Source organism: Momordica charantia, unplaced genomic scaffold, assembly GCF_013281855.1.
Source record: "Momordica charantia cultivar OHB3-1 unplaced genomic scaffold, Mcharantia_2.0 BLBB01000050.1, whole genome shotgun sequence".
In the NCBI taxonomy this organism is placed as follows: Eukaryota; Viridiplantae; Streptophyta; class Magnoliopsida; order Cucurbitales; family Cucurbitaceae; genus Momordica; species Momordica charantia.
Genome location: NW_028275206.1, coordinates 8,797 through 28,082, shown reverse-complemented (window position 1 = coordinate 28,082; position 19,286 = coordinate 8,797). Strand labels below are relative to the sequence as shown.

The following is a 19,286-nucleotide window of genomic DNA, read 5'->3' as shown; positions in this document are numbered from 1 at the left end:
TTTCCTCCAATTTTTCCAAATGTATATATGAAATTTAAGTCGGAATTCAAAGCATGCAACACTTGTTAACCAGATGATAATCTCAAGAAAAACGAGACTTTAGTGCACCACACCAGAGCAGAAGTACGTAGGATACAAATATATATCCAAGGAAATTCCTAACTTTTGTCCTAAAATTGCTAGAGTTATGCAAGTGTCAAGCATTTCATCCTCCATATGCTATTGCAAGCTCTCGTCCTTAACCATGCAAGTTTTATAAAACAAAATATATGGAGATCTGTTACCCCTCCTCCAAGGACACTGAAGTCCTGCAACCTTGGCAAGACGATAAAGAAAACAAATATCAGCTGGTCGTCGTAATTATAATAATTCAACATCTTAAAGAACCACTGGAAGATGATATGGCACAAGGTGGTGCTAAAGGATGCATGATTTGGTGTATGAGAGAGACAGAAATTAAATGAAACCTGTGGATATAGGAGAACACTACCTAAGAGCTAGAGCTAGCTTCCTGATCTACATCATCATGGACCTCAGAGGTTGATTTCTGTGACTCTGTTGGCATTGCAGCTTCAGCGTCCGCACAGCAATTCTGAAAACCGGGAGATCTTAGAGAGCAGAGATAGGGACAACAGATAATAAATAGAACTGTAGAGATGTTCAGACAGATCCAGCATGAAAGGATAGATAGATAGGAGTAGGAAAACTTTACGAGGGTTTTCTTGTATGCCTCGAGAGCTATCACATACTCTGTCTTCCTACTAAGAGCTTTTTCAGCGTAAGGAGCTTTTTCCTAAGGAAGAAAAAAGAGTACCACAGATTTACATCGATCATTCTGATCAATTGGTGAAATGAATACAGAAAGTAAAACGTGAAACAACGATCTTCAAACAAAGCAGAACAACAGAGCTACAATTAATCTTGTTTTCCAATCAGTTATTGCTAGGTTATTCATTATAATTGTTTGTTCTCGAATTACTTTTCTATGAAATAGTACGAAAACAAGAGATCACAATCTTACAGCATCAGATAATGATTTCCATTTCTCGCCGCCGGCTTTGCCAACCTGCAGATCAACAAAACACAGATAACCACATTAACCATAATCTGGCAAACTCAAGAAGTCTTCTGCTCCTCCACTCAGTCATATCCAAATATAAGTGGAGGAACAAAGAGAAACGAATGCTGAATAAAACAACAGTATTAAATCTCACAGCTGGACCAGCTTTTGCATCAGGAAACTTCTCCTTGAACGTCTTTCTGAATTCCTCCCTATCATTTGCCAGAACAAGAAATCTAAACTCGAACGGATAGATAATAGATATAACTTAAGCTTAAGTGCAAAGGAAGGTTTCAAAATATAGCCGACACTAGAGAGCACTAAAATCATGAAATTATAAATTATATTTACATGAAAATGAAGAAAGCTGTGGCTGGACGTTTTGGTGCATTCTGATCTTTCTTCATGGATTTATTGCTTTTCGTAGATTTCATCTCGGCTTTTCTCTGCTTCAGCATCCTTCGGGAAGTGGATCAATGATAAAATCACATATAGCGAAAAGGAGATGGTAATTTGAATAGAAATTTTAGGAGCAGCAGATTCAAATGAGTGGACTAAATTGTACCGAAAATAGAAGAGTTCAAGTAAGAAACAGATGAAAATATCAATTAATTGATTAGTTTGGAGAAAACGATTGAGATGAGCAGAATGCCATCAGAGCGGTTGAGATATTCAAAGAAGCGAAGAAACTCTGTATAGGAAAACAGAACCTAAAAACCGATAAAGAAGACGACGTAGGCTGTGAAAATCAACTCAAGGAATGAAAGAAGAGGCGAAACAACAATAGAAAAACAATATAGAAAGCAAAACGGAAGGGCATTACCTAGAAAACAAAATAAGACAAATATACAGAGAGGAACAGCATTGCATCGCAGTTAAAGAAATTACAGAAGCAGAGAAAGTAGAAGCCAATCGTACAGGAGAAGATATAACAGAACGTAAAAACTTGCATCGAGAACCGAAACAAAGGTTATTGAAACTCAATGAAGAGAAAAGCAAAAACAAGAAAATCAAAATCAAAATCAGCGTGGAGAAGTTAATTTTACTCCGCATTAGGCTTCTTGCGAGCGATGACGGCGTTTCTCTGAGCTCTCATGGTGGTTCTCTAGAATTAGGCGATAGCGATACGCGAAGAGAAAGAGAGGGAAAGTGATCAAATGAACAAATAAGGGGAGAACGGCTCATATAATGTGTGAACTGTGACGTGAATTTAAATCCGAAACGATGAAGTTGAAAATTGAAATGCACCACCCGAAATTCCTTTAATTTGGCGGGAAACGACCACGAATCCGTGGACCACGATACGTTGGTTATTCAGGAGAGCGACGAGTATGAAACAAACTTGCGTCGCTTCGGATTGGGTATTGGTACACGTGTGCAAAAAATTTCATTTGATCCAATAATAAGTTTTCATTAATTATGCCCAACAAGAAAAAGTACACTCATTCGATGATTGAGTAAACACATCTCTAAGTATAATTAATTTTTTAAAATCAACAATCAAGTAATATCTTAAAATTCAATCTAAAGTGATTTTTTTTTATTTTCCTAAAATCTATTAAATTAAAAAAAATTATTAGGTGACCATTCACCTGAGATTTGAATCGAGATTGAACCAATGTTAATTATTGTTGTGCTATATTCATGCTGGCATAATGCTTACAAATTTAACAATAAGATTATAAGTTTGTAAATATGAACAAATTAAAAAAAAATCACGTGCCTATTTAAACATGTATTTACCTTAACTATCATTTGAACTCTTATATAAAACTCACCTACATCTATCAATTTATCATCTCAATGGTAAACTTTATTAGACGTCCACCACTAAGAGATTCATTAACACTCCCATGTTATTTTAGTCTTTTTTTTATGTTTATTGTTATATGTTTAATTAATTAGACTTATTTGGTTAGCACCCTTAAAATTTGTACTCAGGGGGATCTACAGTAGGCCGAGGGGGCTTCCCCTCAACTTTAAAACATTAGGATTATTATAAACCAATGTCCCAACTAAACCTAAAATTCTAGGTTGGCATAGTGGAAAATGGGTCTAAGCTCCCCCTCACTTGCCAGTGTTTGAGCCTCGGGGCTTGCATTATTTCTGTTAATAATTATGTAAAATTCTTTACATATTTTAATGGTTGCTGTTTATTTTTATCAAATTTTCTGAGTATCGACAATTTTGAGATTAATCATCTAATTTTAGGTACTATGAATTTGAGGTTATTTTTAATATAATAGTTAGTAAAAAAAAAAACAATCGAACTAAAATTTTTTATCCAAACGGTGGATTACAATTGTAATATTCGATATCAAGTTTGTAAAAAATATTTACAAAAAATGACCTTGTCAGCCTCATCAAAATCATACTTTTATGAATTTTAAAAATTACTTGTAAATTAATTTAAGCCTCTCCTCAACAAAATTTCTGGATCCGCTACTGTTTGTGTTATGATATGAAAATTTATAGGAAAATATTTGGTTCATTATCCGCGATGAGCAACGTTATCCTCGCTACCCACAGCTAAGAGATAAATACAAAAATATAGATTTTTTTTTACAAATGAGTTGTCAATTTTTCAATGGTAAGATTTAATCCTAATAGGTAATTTATATTTTACTCCCTAACTTATGATGCTAGTGAATTGAGGTGCTTCAGTTTGTTTGAAATTGAGATGGTCTCAAGCGATTGGTCCAATCCAAATTGAGGACGTGGCTGTGTCGTAAGCAAATTAAGCACAATTAGCTGGATCCAGATTCCACACTCTTGTCAATGATCAAACCAAATATAGATTTATTAACTATAAATAATATTATTAATAGCACAATATCTTAGAACGATATACAATTATTAATCAGTTATTAACTTATTATATATCTAATATATATAAAGAACGAATAAAATTGAATTATACACATAATAGAGATTGAACAAGAGATTGCTGAGTCAACCACACGGAAGCACAGCCACGCTCAACAAATTCAGAATGTCGGAGCAAACCAACAAACTCTTCAAAGCTCATCGCCGACAATTTCTCATAAAGTTGCCATCGAATATGAATGCCAATTTCTATATTTTTTCAATAGTACAAAAAATCAACATTGGTAACTTCTTGCACCGATGTTAATTATCTCTTGATCAATCTTTTTTTTTTGTTTCAATATTATAAAAGTACAAATAGAGGTAGTACATTATAATCTTTGAATAAAGAAAATTTAAATTAGTAGATGATCATGCATAGAACTTTATGTAAAGAACAGATGTAGCAGAAAATGTGATAGGTAAGGTTAAAGAAAAAATATTAAATATGTTTTTTTTTGTTGATATTGTATTAATAAAATGGTATACATGTTTAATTAATTTGAAGACGCCAATTCGACAATTGTAATTTTATATTTTCAAATTTTAATTCGAAGATTATAATATTTATGTTGGGTCTCAAATAATATTTCATATCTATTTAAAATTGTTTGAATAAAATAGCTTATGATCAAAATAATTAAACACCAATTTTTTTTTTTAAATTACAAGATCAAAATTTAGTAAATTCAAAAGGCTTAACAGAAACAACAATTGAACAGTCTTCTGGCATACATAAATTTAAAATTGGTAAACAATGCGCAAGTTCATAATATATTTAATTAATCCATTCTACGTAGCCGACTATATTTCCTTCCCTGTGTTTTTTTTTTTTTAATCATAAAAAATAATCTTAATCAGATATAACGATATGTCAATTAAAAATGTAACTAAGCGAAGCGACGGCCGGTTAGAAAGCAAAATGGAGGCGTTTACATTCACGTGACAGCTCGATTATTACGACAGGGAGATGGAATTAATTAACAAAATACCATCGTTTTGACTAAGTGAGGAAGGGGTGTTTATGTAAATTGATCAAGGGGGGCCCGCCGGGGAAAGGAAAGGAAGCATGTGAGGTGAGGGAGGATTGAACGCGTTTAAAATAAATAAAAGTGCTACGAAGCGCTGCTGACACAAAAACTTGAAGCAATTCTCGTAACAGTCAAATGGACCCCGCTGCCCCACCAGCCTTTGCTTCTTATACGTGATGTCCAGCCCAGCGCACAAAAAGTATTTCACTTCCTTTTCCTTTTTCTTTTTCTTTTTCACATTAAATATAACAACCACATAACTTAACTCATGATCTTAATAGAGTTATAATTAGTTAAATGTGGAATTAAAAACTTTTGCACCTTTCACGATTGTTGATGCTGAATTTTGTTCAGCTTCCAAGTTACGTAGAAACCTATATAGAACTTTCAAACTCGAGTATGTTAGCGTAAGATAGAATTGCATACTTGAATCATCATTTAATATGATAAAGGAGCGGGGAGACAAGTCTGTTATAGTTGTTCCAACAGGAAGTTGCTCGATCAAGTACACTTAACAAGAATCAGTTGGTTTTCTAGACTTCTTCAGATCAATCATTATAATTGGTAGGTAGGTTTGTCCTGATCTTTCAGACATGTAAATACTATCAATCTGAGACGATTATTGGAAAAACTGACCGTTGTGTCTAATTAAGTTTTTAAACTTTAAAAATATGACTAATAGATTTAAATAAATCATTGAATTTTCAATCTTCAGATTTTCAACTTTATTTCTAATAAACTCTTACTTTTCAACCTCTTAAGATAAGTTAACTTCGATCATTTGTGATAAAGTTAATCATAATAGTCACAAAGACAAAGGGCAGTGCTGGAAGTTTGGAGAATAATCGGTGCGTTATTCCATTGAAGGCTTGATATTCACACCATTCTTTCCGGTTGTTGCGAGTCTGACATAATATATATCTATACATTTTTCAAAATCATTAGCCTCCTAATTTTTAAATAAAGCAAACATGTCGCTGAGGTGTATTTATGTGTCTTTTATTGGGCCGCCATAGTGGGATATTTTTTCTCTTCTCAAGGGAAAAAAATGTTCTCCGAAGTTTTTGAGCTGGAATATATTTTCAAAAAGCAAAAATGAACAAACAGAATACAAGTTTGAAAGAAAAAAAAAAAAAGATAATTCTTAACGACTATATTCTAAATTGACCGACTAATTCATCTTATTTTAATCAATAACATAAAAATAAGATTCTAGTAAAGTCATCTAAGATAATATGTATAAATTAAGGTATAGATTACGCTCTAGCACATGGGTGACTTGTTTTTAAATGTTGTTACAAATACTTTACATCAAAAAAGCGCCCAAACAGTTACAATAAATTCTCAAATTCCATAAAGGAGAGAATCAGGAAGGGCAGTGCGTTTGTGGTTTCTTAATTATATCAGTTAACGCGGCGTAAGAAACGCACTTTCATGTGCCATACGCTACATCTCTCTCCCTATAAAATTTCCCTCCATTTTCGCCAGAATCTCTTTCTATTTCGCACAATCGAAGGCACGAATTCAGTGAATTCCGATCCATTGCATTTTGATCTCACCATGGGGAACTGCTTGAGGAACAACAGAGTGATGGCGCAGGATGAGGCTTGTTCGCCTTCGCCTAATTCGTCTTTGACAGAAACTAATTACAAAGTGGAAGATAAACCAGCCGCCGGATCGGCGCTGGCGCGGCCGAAGACGGAGGAGGCGAGAATCGCCGCGCGACGTAAGAAGGTTGTGAGGTTTCAGCAACGAGAAGATGAAATTTCCGGCGGCGGAGGCGGAGTATTGAGGATTAAAGTGGTGGTGTCGCAGAAAGAGTTGAAGCAGATATTGAAGGATAGAGAAAGCAATTCCTCCACATTGGAGGAATTGTTAGCTGAATTGAAGATGAAAGGCAGGACAATTTCAGATGCTAGAGCCGATAATGAGGAGGATGAAAATGGAAGCTGGAGACCGGCCTTGGAAAGCATTCCTGAAGATCTCCATTAGTAGTGGTCAAATCTTTTCAAAATCTCTCTCTCTAACAATCTGAAATATTATTGAGGTGTGTTATTTAATCACCAAAATTATTGTGTGTGTGATACGAAGATTGAGTGGTACTACTTTTGAAGTTTAATGCTTTCGATTCTGTTCGAATTACATGAAAAACAATATATGGTGTATATTAAGTCATTTTTGTAACCGTAACAACAATTTGAGATGGATTATCATATATATATATATAGATGTATGGTTTTTATTTTATGTATCTCGAAATTATAATGTTTGAGTACTCCAATTGTCATTATAAAGACTTTAATTAGTATATCTCTTCTCTTCCCCCTAAGTTAGCATAGATGCAACGTAATCGATAAATTATGATATAGTTTAATGAAATGAGGGGATACGAGTTTTGAGATAACTCAAGCTATAATTAGTTGACTAGAAAGTAAGATATGATGTGAAAGAAAGAGTACGAGTGACTTCATTTGCAAGAAATTTTACAAACGATCTTGTTTTCTATCAATTCAATATTATTCAAATTTGGTTATAATTCAATTATTAATCTACTCCTTAGGCTAATTTAAGCTTGGTGCAAAATTATCATTATTTTAGACTTATTTAATCGAGCCCAATTGTCATTAGAAAATACAATTGGAAAATACATTCCACGTTCCTGTTTTCCATTTCCCGCCAAGCATCATGTTTCTTAATATTTATATATACATATACACACACTAAAATAATTATATTATCAACTATATATATACTAAAAATAGTTAAACATTATTCTTTCCCCAACCTACCTAATATATATATCGGAGAGGATTAGACTTTAGAAATTAAGCAATTAAACAAAAAAATCTTTTAAGAAAAAAAATAATTATTGAAAATAATTTAAATAATAAAAAATAAATAGGGAAAAAAATCTCCGTGAGATCTCGATCCTCACGAATTTTCCACAAGGAATTCCTGATCCCACAAAATTTCACGAGATGGAGATCAATTAAATGGAAGGCAGGGATAGGGATGGGGAAGCCTTTTCCGTCCCAGCCCTGTCCCATGAAACATCCCTAATTATCATATGATTTAATTTGACCAAGTTAATATCAAACATCCCTAATACTCATAATTAGATTTAAGAGATTAATACATAGTAGAAGGATCAAAAAGTATAGAATTTACATTTTTGTCATAAAACAAATGTTTATGTGATTTGGAATTGTCCTTGAAGATTGAGCACAAGTAGGAGTGAATTGAGGGAAAATAAATATATTGAGAAGAGTAAATTAAGGTTTCGAAGGAATGAATTAAGAGATGTGTGCTGAAAATTAATATAAGGCGATTATCATAATAATTTATGCATTTAAAAAAAACAAAAAACTTGGAAGAGAAAAATTTAAAGATATGAAAAAAGAGTTAAAAGAGATTAACATAAAAAAATAATTTTAATAAAAGATTTGAAAATTTTTATAAAATGAAAGAAATTTTGATAAAAGAAAGGGTTTAAAACAGGGAGGAAAAACTTTTATAGAGAATTTTGAAGAAAAAAATTTAAAGAGTTTTACAAAAAATTTTAGTGAGAAAAATAATCTTGAAAACATGAAAAATGATAGTAATGGGAAATTTGAAGATAAAAAAAAGTTCAATAAAAGAGATTAAAAAGAAAATAAATGAAAACGAGATTGAAAAAAAAAACTTTTAGAGAGAGAAAAATATTATAAAATGAAAGAAATTTTGATGTTATAAATATTAAGATTAAAAAAATAAATTTTGATAAAAGAAAAAGTTTGCAACAGGGAGGAAAAATTTTTTATATAGAGAATTTTGAAGAAAAGTTTAAAGATTTTACAAAATTTGGACTTAGAAAAATAATTTTGAAAATAAGAAAAAAAATGTTCAATTAAGATATTAGAATATTTTTAAAAGAAAATAAATTAAAAACGTGATTGAAAAAAAAAACTTTTAAAGAGGGAAAAAAAATTATAAAATTGAAAGAAATTTTAAAAAATGTTTTAAGAGAGAAACTAATAAAAAAGATGGAGTAAAAACTTTTGTACCGAGATTTTGAGGAAAAAAAGGTTCAGTTTTTAAAAAAGTTTGAGAAAGAAAATAGTTAAAGAAGAAAAAAGAAAACCTTTCCGAGATATCAAATAATTATTGAATAAGAGAAATTTTGAAGATAAAAAAGGCTAAGAAAAGATTTAAAAAAATTGAAAGGAGATTGGGGAAAAATTATAAAATAAAAGAAATTTTAAAGATAAAAAAGTTAAAATAAAATTAAAAGTAAAGTTTTGAGAGGGCTTGATAATTAGAAGGAAAAGTTTTATAGAAAAGAAAAAGTTAAAATGAGATTTACAAAAGAAGTGTGTAAAAAATTTTAGAGAGGAAACAGTTATAAAACGGAAAAAAAAAAAAACTGGGAAGAGAAAAAAGTTAAAAGTTGTAAAAAAAAAGAAAGAAAGAGTTAACATAAAGTTTTTTTTTTAATTTGGAAATTTTTTAGGGAGAGAAAAACATTATAAAAATAAAGAAATTGTTTCCCTCTCTCTTTCTACGTTTTTTTAATTTCTTTTAATCTTATCTTTTTTATTTTCAAAATTTCTTTCATTTTATGCTTTTCTCTCTCTAAAACTTCTTTTTTCCAATCTCCTTTTAATTTGTTTTCTTTTTGAAATTTTTTAATCTTTTTATTGAACTTCTTATTTTTCTTCAAAATTTCTCATTACTATCTCAAAAAAGTGTTTTTTTCCCTGTTTCAAAATTATTTTTCACACTCAAAATATTTGTAAAACTTGTAAAAGTTTTCCCTCCCTCTCGGAAACCTTTTCTTTTATCAAAATTTATATTTTTAATCCTGATTAACACTTTTATCTTTAAAATTTCTTTATTTTAAAAAAAAGAATGATGGAAAATGAGGAAGAAAAGGCCGGAAGGAAAAAAAAAAGTTTAAAGTGAAAAACGGTTAATATGAAAGTTGAAAAACTCTTTTATAGAAATGAGAGAAATTTTAAAGTTGAAAGAGATTAATAAAAAAATTTGGGAAGCTTTTTAACCAAGAAAAATATATAAAATAAAGAAAATTTAAAGAGATAAAAGAGTTTTTTTTAAAAGTAAATGTTAATAGAAAATAAAAAATAGGTTTTGAAGAGGAACTAAAAGTTCGTAATAGAGAGGAAAAATTCATTAACCTTTTTTTCCTCAAAATCTCGGCACAAAGTTTTTTCCTCTTTTAGTTCCTCTTCAAAATCTATTTTTATTTTCTATTAACATTTACTTAAAAAATCTTTTATCTCTTTAAATTTTCTGGCTAAAAAAAGCTTCCCAAATTTTTGTATTAATCTTTTTAACTTTAAAATTTCTCTCATTTCTATAAAAGAGTTTTCAACTTTCATATTAACCGTTTTTCACTTTAAACTTTTTTTTTCCTTCCGGTCTTTTCTTCTTCATTTTCTACCATCCTTTTTAAAAATAAAGAAATTTTAAAGATAAAAGTGTTAATCAGGATTAAAAATATACATTTTGATAAAAGAAAAGGTTTCCAAGGGGGAGGGAAAACTTTTACAGAGAATTTTGAAGAAAAAATTTAAAGAGTTTTACAAATATTTTGAGTGTGAAAAATAATTTTGAAAACAGGGAAAAAAACACTTTTTTGAGATAGTAAAGAGAAATTTTGAAGAAAAAATAAGAAGTTCAATAAAAAGATTAAAAATTTTAAAAAAGAAAACAAATTAAAAGGAGATTGGAAAAAAGAAGTTTTAGAGAGAGAAAAACATAAAATGAAAGAAATTTTGAAAATAAAAAAGTTAAGATTAAAAAAATTAAAAAAGATGTAGAAAAGTGTTAGAAAGAGAGGGAAAAAATGTTAGCAGAATGAAAAAAAATATTTTAAGATAAAAAAGTCAGATAGATTTAAAAAAACGCTTCGAGGGAGAAAACCGATAGAGAATGAGGAAAATACTGAAGGGAAAAAAAGTTTTAAAGAGATTAATAAATGAAGTTAGGGAGAAAAGGTTGGGAAACCTTTTAGGGGAGAATATTATAAAATGGCAGAAAAACTGAAGATAAAAGAGTATTTTTTTTAAGTATTGTTAATAATAGAGTAAAATATAGGTTTTGAGAGAGGAATTAAAAAGTTTGCAAGAGAGAAAAACTTGAAAAAAAAAACAGTTATTTGAATAAGAGAAATTTTAAAGATAAAAAATAGTTAAAAAATCAGATAGAAAATAAAAGGAGATTGGGGTTATAAAATAAAAGAATTTTATAGAAAAAGTTTATATTCAAAAAAAATAATAGAGAATTGAGGAAACTTTTATAGAAAAAAAAAGATATAAAATTAAAGAACATTTTAGATAAAAGTGTTAAAAGGATAAACATTTTGAGAAATTTTTTTTTAATAGAATAAAAACTTTCAGATAAAAACTGTTATAAAAGAAGATTCACAAAAACATTTTGAGAGAAAAAAATTGTCAAAAATAGAGTAAAAAACTTTTAGAGAAAAAAAATTATAAAATGAAAAAAAAAACATGGAAGAGAAAAAGTTACAGATATGAAAAAATAAATAAAGAGTTAAAAGAGATAAACATAAAAAAGTAATTTTAAAAAACATTTAAAAAAATTTTAGGGATAGAAAAACTTTATAAAATAAAAGAAATTTTGATGTTAAAAATATTAAAGATTAAAAAAATAAATTTTGATAAAAGAAAAGGGCAACACCGACGAAAAAACTTTTAGAAGGGAGAAAAACTATTAAATAATTGACAGTAATTTTAAAAAAAAATTAGAGAAAGAAAATAATAAAAAAATAGAGTAAAAACGTTTAGAAATAAAAAATGATAGAGAATTTAGGAAACTTTTATAGAAAAAAAAGTTATAAAATGAAAGAAAATATTTAAGATAAAAAGGTTAAAAATGATTAAAAAACATTTTGAGAGAAAAAATTTGTCAAGAATAGAGTAAAAACTTTCAGATAAAAAAATATTTAAAAAAAGATTTGAAACTTTTTTAGGGAGAGAAAAACTTTATAAAATGAAAGAAATTTTGAGAAAAGAAAAGGTTTGAAACAGGGAGGAAAAACTTTTAGAGAGCATTTTGAAGAAAAAATTTAAGAGTTTTACAAAATTTTTTAGTGAGAAAAATAATTTTGAAAACATGAAAAAAGATATTAATGAGAAATTTTGAAGATAAAAAAAAAGTTCAATAAAGAGATTAAAATTTTTTAAAAAGATAATAAATGAAAACAAAACGAGATTGAAAAAAAAAAACTTTTAGGGAGAGAAAAATATTATAAAATGAAAGAAAATTTGATGTTCAAAGATTAAATAAAAAGTTTGTAACAGGGAGGAAAAAACTTTTATAGAGAATTTCGAGGAAAAATTTAAAGATTTTTACAAAACTTTTAGTGAGAAAAATAATTTTGAAGATAGGAAAAAAAGTTCAATAAAGAGATTAAAACATTTAAAAAAATAAATTAAAACGTGATTGAAAAAAAAATACTTCTAAAGGGAGAAAAATATTAAATAATTTAAAGAAATTTTAGAAAAACGTATTGAGAGAGAAAATAAATAAAAAAAATAGAGTAAAAATGTTAGAGAGAAAACTTTTATAGAAAAAAAAGTTATAAGATGAAAGAAAATATTTAAGATAAAAAGGTGGAAAGTACAAAAAAGCATTTTGAGAGAAAAAAAAAGAATTTGTCAAAAATAGAGTAAAAACTTTTAGAGAAAAAAAAAACAGTTATAAAATGGAAAAAAAAAACTTGGAAGAGAAAAAGTTAAAGATATGAAAAAGAAAGAGTTTAATCAAATAATTTTAAAAAAAGATTTGAAAATTTTGTAGGGGGAGAAAAACTTAATAAAATGAAAGAAATTTTGATAAAAGAAAAGGTTCGCAGCAGGGAGAAAAAAACTTTTATAGAAAATTTTGAAGAAAAATTTAAAATTTAACACTTTTCAAACAGAAATGAGAAATTTTGAAGATAAAAAAAGTTCAATAAAGAGATTAAAACATTTTAAAAAGAAAATAAATTAAAAACGTGATTGAAAAAAAAATTAAGCGAGAAAAAATATTATAAAATTGAAAGAAATTCTAAAAAACGTTTAGAGAGAGACACTAATAAAAAGATAGAGTAAAAACGTTTAGAAAGAAAAAATGATTGAGAATTTAGGAAACTTTTATAGAAAAAATAAAGTTATAAAATGACAGAAAATATTTAAGATAAAATGTTAAAAGTGATTTAAAAAACATTTTGAGAGAAAAAAAAAATTTGTCAAAAATAGAGTAAAAACTTTTAGAGAAAAAACAGTTATAAAATAAGTAAAAAAAGAGTTAAAAGAGATTAACATAAAAAATAATTTTCAAAAAAGATTTGAAAATTTTTTAGGGTGATAAAAACTTAATAAAATGAAATAAATTTTGATGTTAAAAATATTAAAGATTAAAAAAATAAATTTTGATAAAAGAAAAGGTTTGCAACAGATAGGAAAAAACTTTTATAGCGAATTTTGAAGATAAAAAAATTCAATAAAGAGATAAAACATTTTAAAAAGAAAATAAATTAAAAACGTGATTGAAAAAAAAAAACTTTTAAACAGAGAAAATATATTATAAAATTGAAAGAAATTTTAAAAAAACGTTTTGAGAGAGAAACTAATAAAAAATAGAGTAAAAATGTTTAGAAAGAAAAAATGATAGAGTTTAGGAAACTTTAAGAGAAAAAACAGTTACAAAATGAAAAAAAAATTAGAGGGAAAAAACTTTTACAGAAAAAAAAAAGATATAAAATGAAAGAAAATATTTAAGACAAAAAGGTTAAAAGGAGATTTACAAAAAAATTTGTCAAAAATACAGGAAAAACTTTTAGAGAAAAAATATTTATAAAAAGAAAAAAAAAACCTTGGAAGAGAAAATTTTAAAGATATGAAAAAAAAAGAGTTAAAAGAGATTAACATAAAAAAATCATTTTAAAAAAAGATTTGAAAATTTTTTAGGGAGAGAAACTTTATAAAATGAAAGAAATTTTGATGTTAAAAATATAAAAGATTATAAAAATAAATTTTGATAAAAGAAAAGGTTTGAAACAGGGAGGAAAAACTTTTATAGAGTATTAAAAAAATTTAAAGAGTTTTACAAAAATTTTAATTGAGCAAAATAATTTTGAAAACATGAAAAAAAAAAGATAGTAATGAGAAATTTTGAAGATAAAAAAAGGTTCAATAAAGAGATTAAAAGTTTTTAAAAAGAAAATAAATAAAACGAGATTGAAAAAAAACTTTTAGGGAGAGAAAAATATTATAAAATGAAAGAAATTTTGATGTTAAAAATATTAAGATTAAAAAAATAAATTTTGATAAAAGAAAAAATTTGCAACAGGGAGGAAAAAACTTTTATAGAGAATTTTGAAGAAAAATATAAAGATTTTACAAAATTTTTAGTGAGAAAAATAATTTTGAAAACAAGAAGAAAAAAAACAGTTTTGAGACAGTTATGAGAAATTGTGAAGATAAAAAAAAGTTCAATAAAGAGATTAAAACTTTTTAAAAAGAAAATAAATTAAAAACTGTAAAAAAAACTTTTAAGGAGAGAAAAAATATTATAAAATTGAAAGAAAATTTTAAAAAACGTTTTGAGAGAGAAAATAATTTAAAAATACTGTGAAGAAAAAAACTTTTAAAGAGAGAAAAAACATTATAAAATTCAAAGAAAAATTTAAAAAACGTTTTGAGAGAGAAAATAATGAAAAAATTGAGTAAAAACGTTTTGAAAGAAAAAATGATAGAGAATTTAGGAATCTTTTATAGAAAAAAAGTTATAAAATGAAAAAAAATATTTAAGATAAAAGGTTAAAAGTGATTTACAAAAACATTTTGAAAGAAAAAAAAATTGTCAAAAATAGAGGAAAAACTTTGAGAGAAAAAACAGTTACAAAATGAAAAACAAAAACTGGGAAGAGAAATTTCAAAGATATGCAAAAGTACAAAAAAAAAAAGAAATTAACATAAAATAATTAGAAAGAAAAACTTTTATAGAAAAAAAAAGTTATAAAATGAAAGAAAATATTTAAGATAAAAAGGTTTTTAAACGAGATTTACAAAAACGTTTTGAGAGAGGAAAAAAAATTGTCAAAAATAGAGTAAAAATTTTAAGAGAAAAAACAGTTATAAAATGAAAAAAACTGGGAAGAGAAAAAATATAAAATTAGAAAAGAAAGAAAGAGTTAAAGAGATTAATATAAGAAAAATAATTTAAAAAAATATTTGGCAATTATTTAGGGAGAGAAAAACATTATAAAATAAAAAAAATTTTGATATCAAAAGTGTTCAGATTAAAAAAATAAATTTTGATAAAAGAAAAAGTTCGCAACAGGGAGGGAAAAACTTTTCTAGAGATTTTTGAAGAAAAATTTTTTAAGAGTTTTACAAAATTTTTTAGTGAGAAAAATAATTTTGAAAACATGAAAAAAAGATTGAAATTTTTAAAAAGAAAATAAATTAAAACGAGATTGGAAAAAAAAATATTATAAAATGAAAGAAATTTTAGAAAACGTTTTGAGAAAAAATAAAATAATAGAGAATTGAAGAAAAACTTTTACAGAAAAAAAAGTTATAAAATCAAAGAAAATATTTAAGATAAAAATGTTAAAAGGAGGTTTACATAAACATTTTGAGAAAATTTTTAAAAATAGAATAAAAACTTTCAGATAAAAACAGTTATAAAAGAAGATTCACCAAAAAATTTTGAGAGAAAAATTTTTGTCAAAAATAGAGTAAAAAAGCTTTTAGAGAAAAAACAGTTATAAAATGAAAAGAAAAAACATGGAAGAGAAAAAGTTACAGATATGAAAAAAAATAAAGAGTTAAAAGAGATTAACATAAAAAAACAATTATAAAAAAAGATTTAAAAACTTTTTAGCGAGAGGAAAACTTTATAAAATGAAAGAAATTTTGATGTTACAAATATTAAAGATTAAAAAAATAAATTTTGAAGGAAAACAATTTAAAGAGTTTCACAAAATTTTTTAGTGAGAAAACCAAATTTGAAGATTAAAAAAAGTTCAATAAAGAAATTAAAAATTTTTAAAAAGAAAATAAATTAAACCGAGATTGAAAAAAAAACTTTTAGAGAGAGAAAAATATTATAAATGAAATAAATTTAAAAAAACGTTTTGACAGAGAAAAAAATAGAGTAAAAACTTTCAGAAAAAAAAAATGATAGAGAAGAGAGGAAAATACTGAAGGAAAAAAATAGGTTATAGTTTTTTAAAAAATAGAAAGAAAAAGTTAAAAAGGAAATATGAAAATTTTGTTATAGAAGGAGAGAAATAATGAAAATTTGAAAAGGTTAAAAGAGATTCACAACAAATTTTGAGGGAGCAAAGAAGTAAAAAAAAAAAAAAAAGATTTCGAAGACGCTCTAAAAATGAGAGAAAATTTAAAGATAAAAAAGTAAAATAAATTTCGAGAAAGAAAGAAGTTTTAGAGAGAGAGGGAAGACTTCTATAGAGAATTTTTTTGGAATATGATAGAAAAATTTTGAAGATTAAAAGTTGAGGGATATAAAAAAACTGTTAGAGAGGAAAAGCCTTAAAAGAGAATTATTCTAAACAAAAACTTAAAAGAAGAAAAAAACAGAGAAATAATCGAGTATAAACAAATAGAAAACACTCCAATCTCACAATCAATCATGGAACTTTAAAAAACTACTCTAAAAAATGAATAACACGCAACGCCACAGATGGCCATAAAATTAAATACAACTCAACCCAATCAATAGGCAGAAGGAAACATAAGTATCAGAAACGATATTATTCAAACAATGATGGATGAAAAAGTCTTACCAGTCCTGTGTGTGGGATCGGATTTGGTAGGAAGAAATCGTTCGCCAATTACTTTGATTTCGATCCATATGCGCATATTCTATACAATGCAACCTGTAATCCAAAAGAGAAATTAAATTGACCTAATTAGGGTTTAGGGTTTGATAAAAAAAATTAGGGTTTAGGTATGAAAGAACACACATGTAGATGTCTAGTTTCGTCCCGATTGAAGAAAAAAATGGACTAGGTACGGAAGAAGAAGGAGAAAAGAAAGGCCAAAACCCCCAAATTTGAGATCCAAATGGATGAATTAATAGATTAAAACAACACAACAGAGAGAGATCTCACTGGATCGATTGATGAGAAATCAAGATGTAATTTAATCACATTATAATTAAGAAACATACGAATTCCAAAGGAAGAAAATAGGATTAAGAAGAGAGAAAGAAATTACCTGAATGCGAAGACGACGATTGTGATTCCTAATTTCCAGTTTCGAGCGGTGCAACTCCCGCGGTTGTATCAATTGGGGTTTTATAGAGAGATTAAAATGTAGCCGTTGGAGGCACAGCACCGCGCCAGCGCTCACTTCCCACGCTCCAGTCGTTACACGTCGCTTTCACAAAATATTTTTTTACCGTTTCGTTGACTTGGTCAACTTTTACCACACTGATCAACAATCACACACTCACACTCACTTTCATTTCACTTTCGGGTAAATTCTTTTTGTTTTCCTTTTAAATTCAATTATATCATCTATTCAATACCAATATTTTTTCAATTTTAATTTATTATACAAAACAATTCTCACCATTTAATATTAAGTCTTGTTAATTATTATTATTTTTAAAATAAAAAGGTCTTATTGGTTGTATACGTTTTATTTTATTTTATTTTTAGTACAATATGTGGGATGATAATTTAAATCCACGATCTTTTAGTCAAATATAAATATTAGTAATTATTTTTTTTATAAACTAGGTACATAAGATTATTTCATATTAGATATATGAATTATATGAATCATATACCTAAAATAAAATATATAATTGATATATTTATATCAATATAAGAAATCTATCCTATTACTTTAACCAAAATTTTCAACTAAAATAAGATTTATCGATAACATAATTAATATGAAGTATATCATTCATATAATTATATAATTAGTAGTATAATAGGTATAACAATTATATCAGTTACAAAATTGATAAATTTGATATTTTAATAAAATATTATAGTTAAACCAAAATCTTCGATTTAACATTGCTACTATAGAAATAACCTAAATTTGAAGTATCGAATCCTTGGACAAAATGAAAAAGAAAAACAAAAAAAGCTTGTTAGTATTATGAATTTTAATTAAATAGATGCCCACTAACCCTTGTTTAGTGTCCAATTTTGAGGTGTCTCAAAATCCATGCTCCATATGTCCTCTATGTGTCTTTTATTCATAAACCCCATATGTTCCATTATCCATGCACCATGTGTTGAAATCATAATGCCCTATGTGTCTCAATTTTAGACATTATTAGTGTCATGTAAATCACACCACATGCTTATCCATGACTTATAAATAAGGTTAATGTGGTGCTCAATTAGTAGGGAGAATTTATGAGAAATTAGTGGTGAGAATTTGTGAGAAATTAATGAGAAATTTGGTGGGAAATCAAGTTTGAAAATTGGTGGGAAATGCCATTTTGAATTTTGAAATTTCTTTATTATTTGAATTATTTTGTTTATTTTATTTCTCCGACGTTGACTCGTTTCGTTCATCAATTTTACAACAAAATTATATAATTTTAGACTAAATAAATTTATAAAACAATCCTAAAAAGACTAAAAAAATCTCTAGATTTAGAAAACAAAATTGAAAGGTCGCGTGGCCAAGTGCAGCCCACACATTCAAAACATTGGCCGCCGTCTCTCCGTCCCCAATTCCCTCCATTTTGTTCCCGCCTCTCTCTCATGTCCCGAACTCCTAAACCCATCTAAGTTCTAATCTAACCCTATCTGTTCGGCGTTCGCAGACTTCGCTTCCTCTCCCTCCAATCTCCATTGATCGACTCTGAATCTTTACAATGAATCGCAGGGTTCGATTCTTGCCTAAATCATCTGCAAATCGGACGGAACCATATCACAAGTACTTGAAGCCCGGTGCTCTAGCGCAAATCCGAGACTCGCGAATCAGCGCCAGATCGTACCGCCTCAACTCCCTCTCTCAGATCTATCTCCGCCCTGTGTCTCCTCTGCCGTCTTCTCCTCTTCCCAATACCGTTCAACCGCAAATTGACTTGCTCGACGACTTCCCTTTCCTGGCTGGGAGGGTTTACGGCCCCTTGTGTCTTAAGAGGAAGAAGCTCGCCGCGATCAAGTCTACTTGGTTTCCTAATCCTAATTTGCAGACCCCAACTTCAGATTCGACTAGAGACCCGATTCTTGATGTGTTTAATAGCGATGTTGCTGCGCATTGATTGCAGATTTTCATACAGTGAACTGACCTTTTTATTTTACTCATTCTGTAAGTAGA

The 19,286-nt window shown here is 27.6% G+C and overlaps 3 protein-coding genes across 3 annotated transcripts; 2 read left to right on the top strand and 1 right to left on the bottom strand.

Moving 5' to 3' along the window:
• Window positions 1-2,252, bottom strand: LOC111011298 (high mobility group B protein 3-like). Its single transcript, XM_022285006.2, has 7 exons — window positions 2,107-2,252; window positions 1,412-1,519; window positions 1,215-1,272; window positions 1,022-1,066; window positions 713-793; window positions 491-592; window positions 1-315 (listed from the first exon to the last, which is right to left on the bottom strand). Exons 1-6 carry the CDS (start codon window positions 2,154-2,156, stop codon window positions 491-493), a joined length of 444 nt encoding a protein of 147 aa, XP_022140698.1. The 5' UTR covers window positions 2,157-2,252; the 3' UTR covers window positions 1-315.
• A 4,264-nt stretch (window positions 2,253-6,516) lies between these two features.
• Window positions 6,517-7,207, top strand: LOC111011249 (uncharacterized). The gene has a single exon (XM_022284947.2). The coding sequence runs from the start codon at window positions 6,517-6,519 to the stop codon at window positions 6,946-6,948; it is 432 nt and encodes a 143-aa protein (XP_022140639.2). The 3' UTR covers window positions 6,949-7,207.
• An 11,451-nt stretch (window positions 7,208-18,658) lies between these two features.
• Window positions 18,659-19,286, top strand: LOC148207849 (uncharacterized). Its single transcript, XM_088118254.1, has one exon. It carries the CDS (start codon window positions 18,838-18,840, stop codon window positions 19,228-19,230), a length of 393 nt encoding a protein of 130 aa, XP_087974380.1. The 5' UTR covers window positions 18,659-18,837; the 3' UTR covers window positions 19,231-19,286.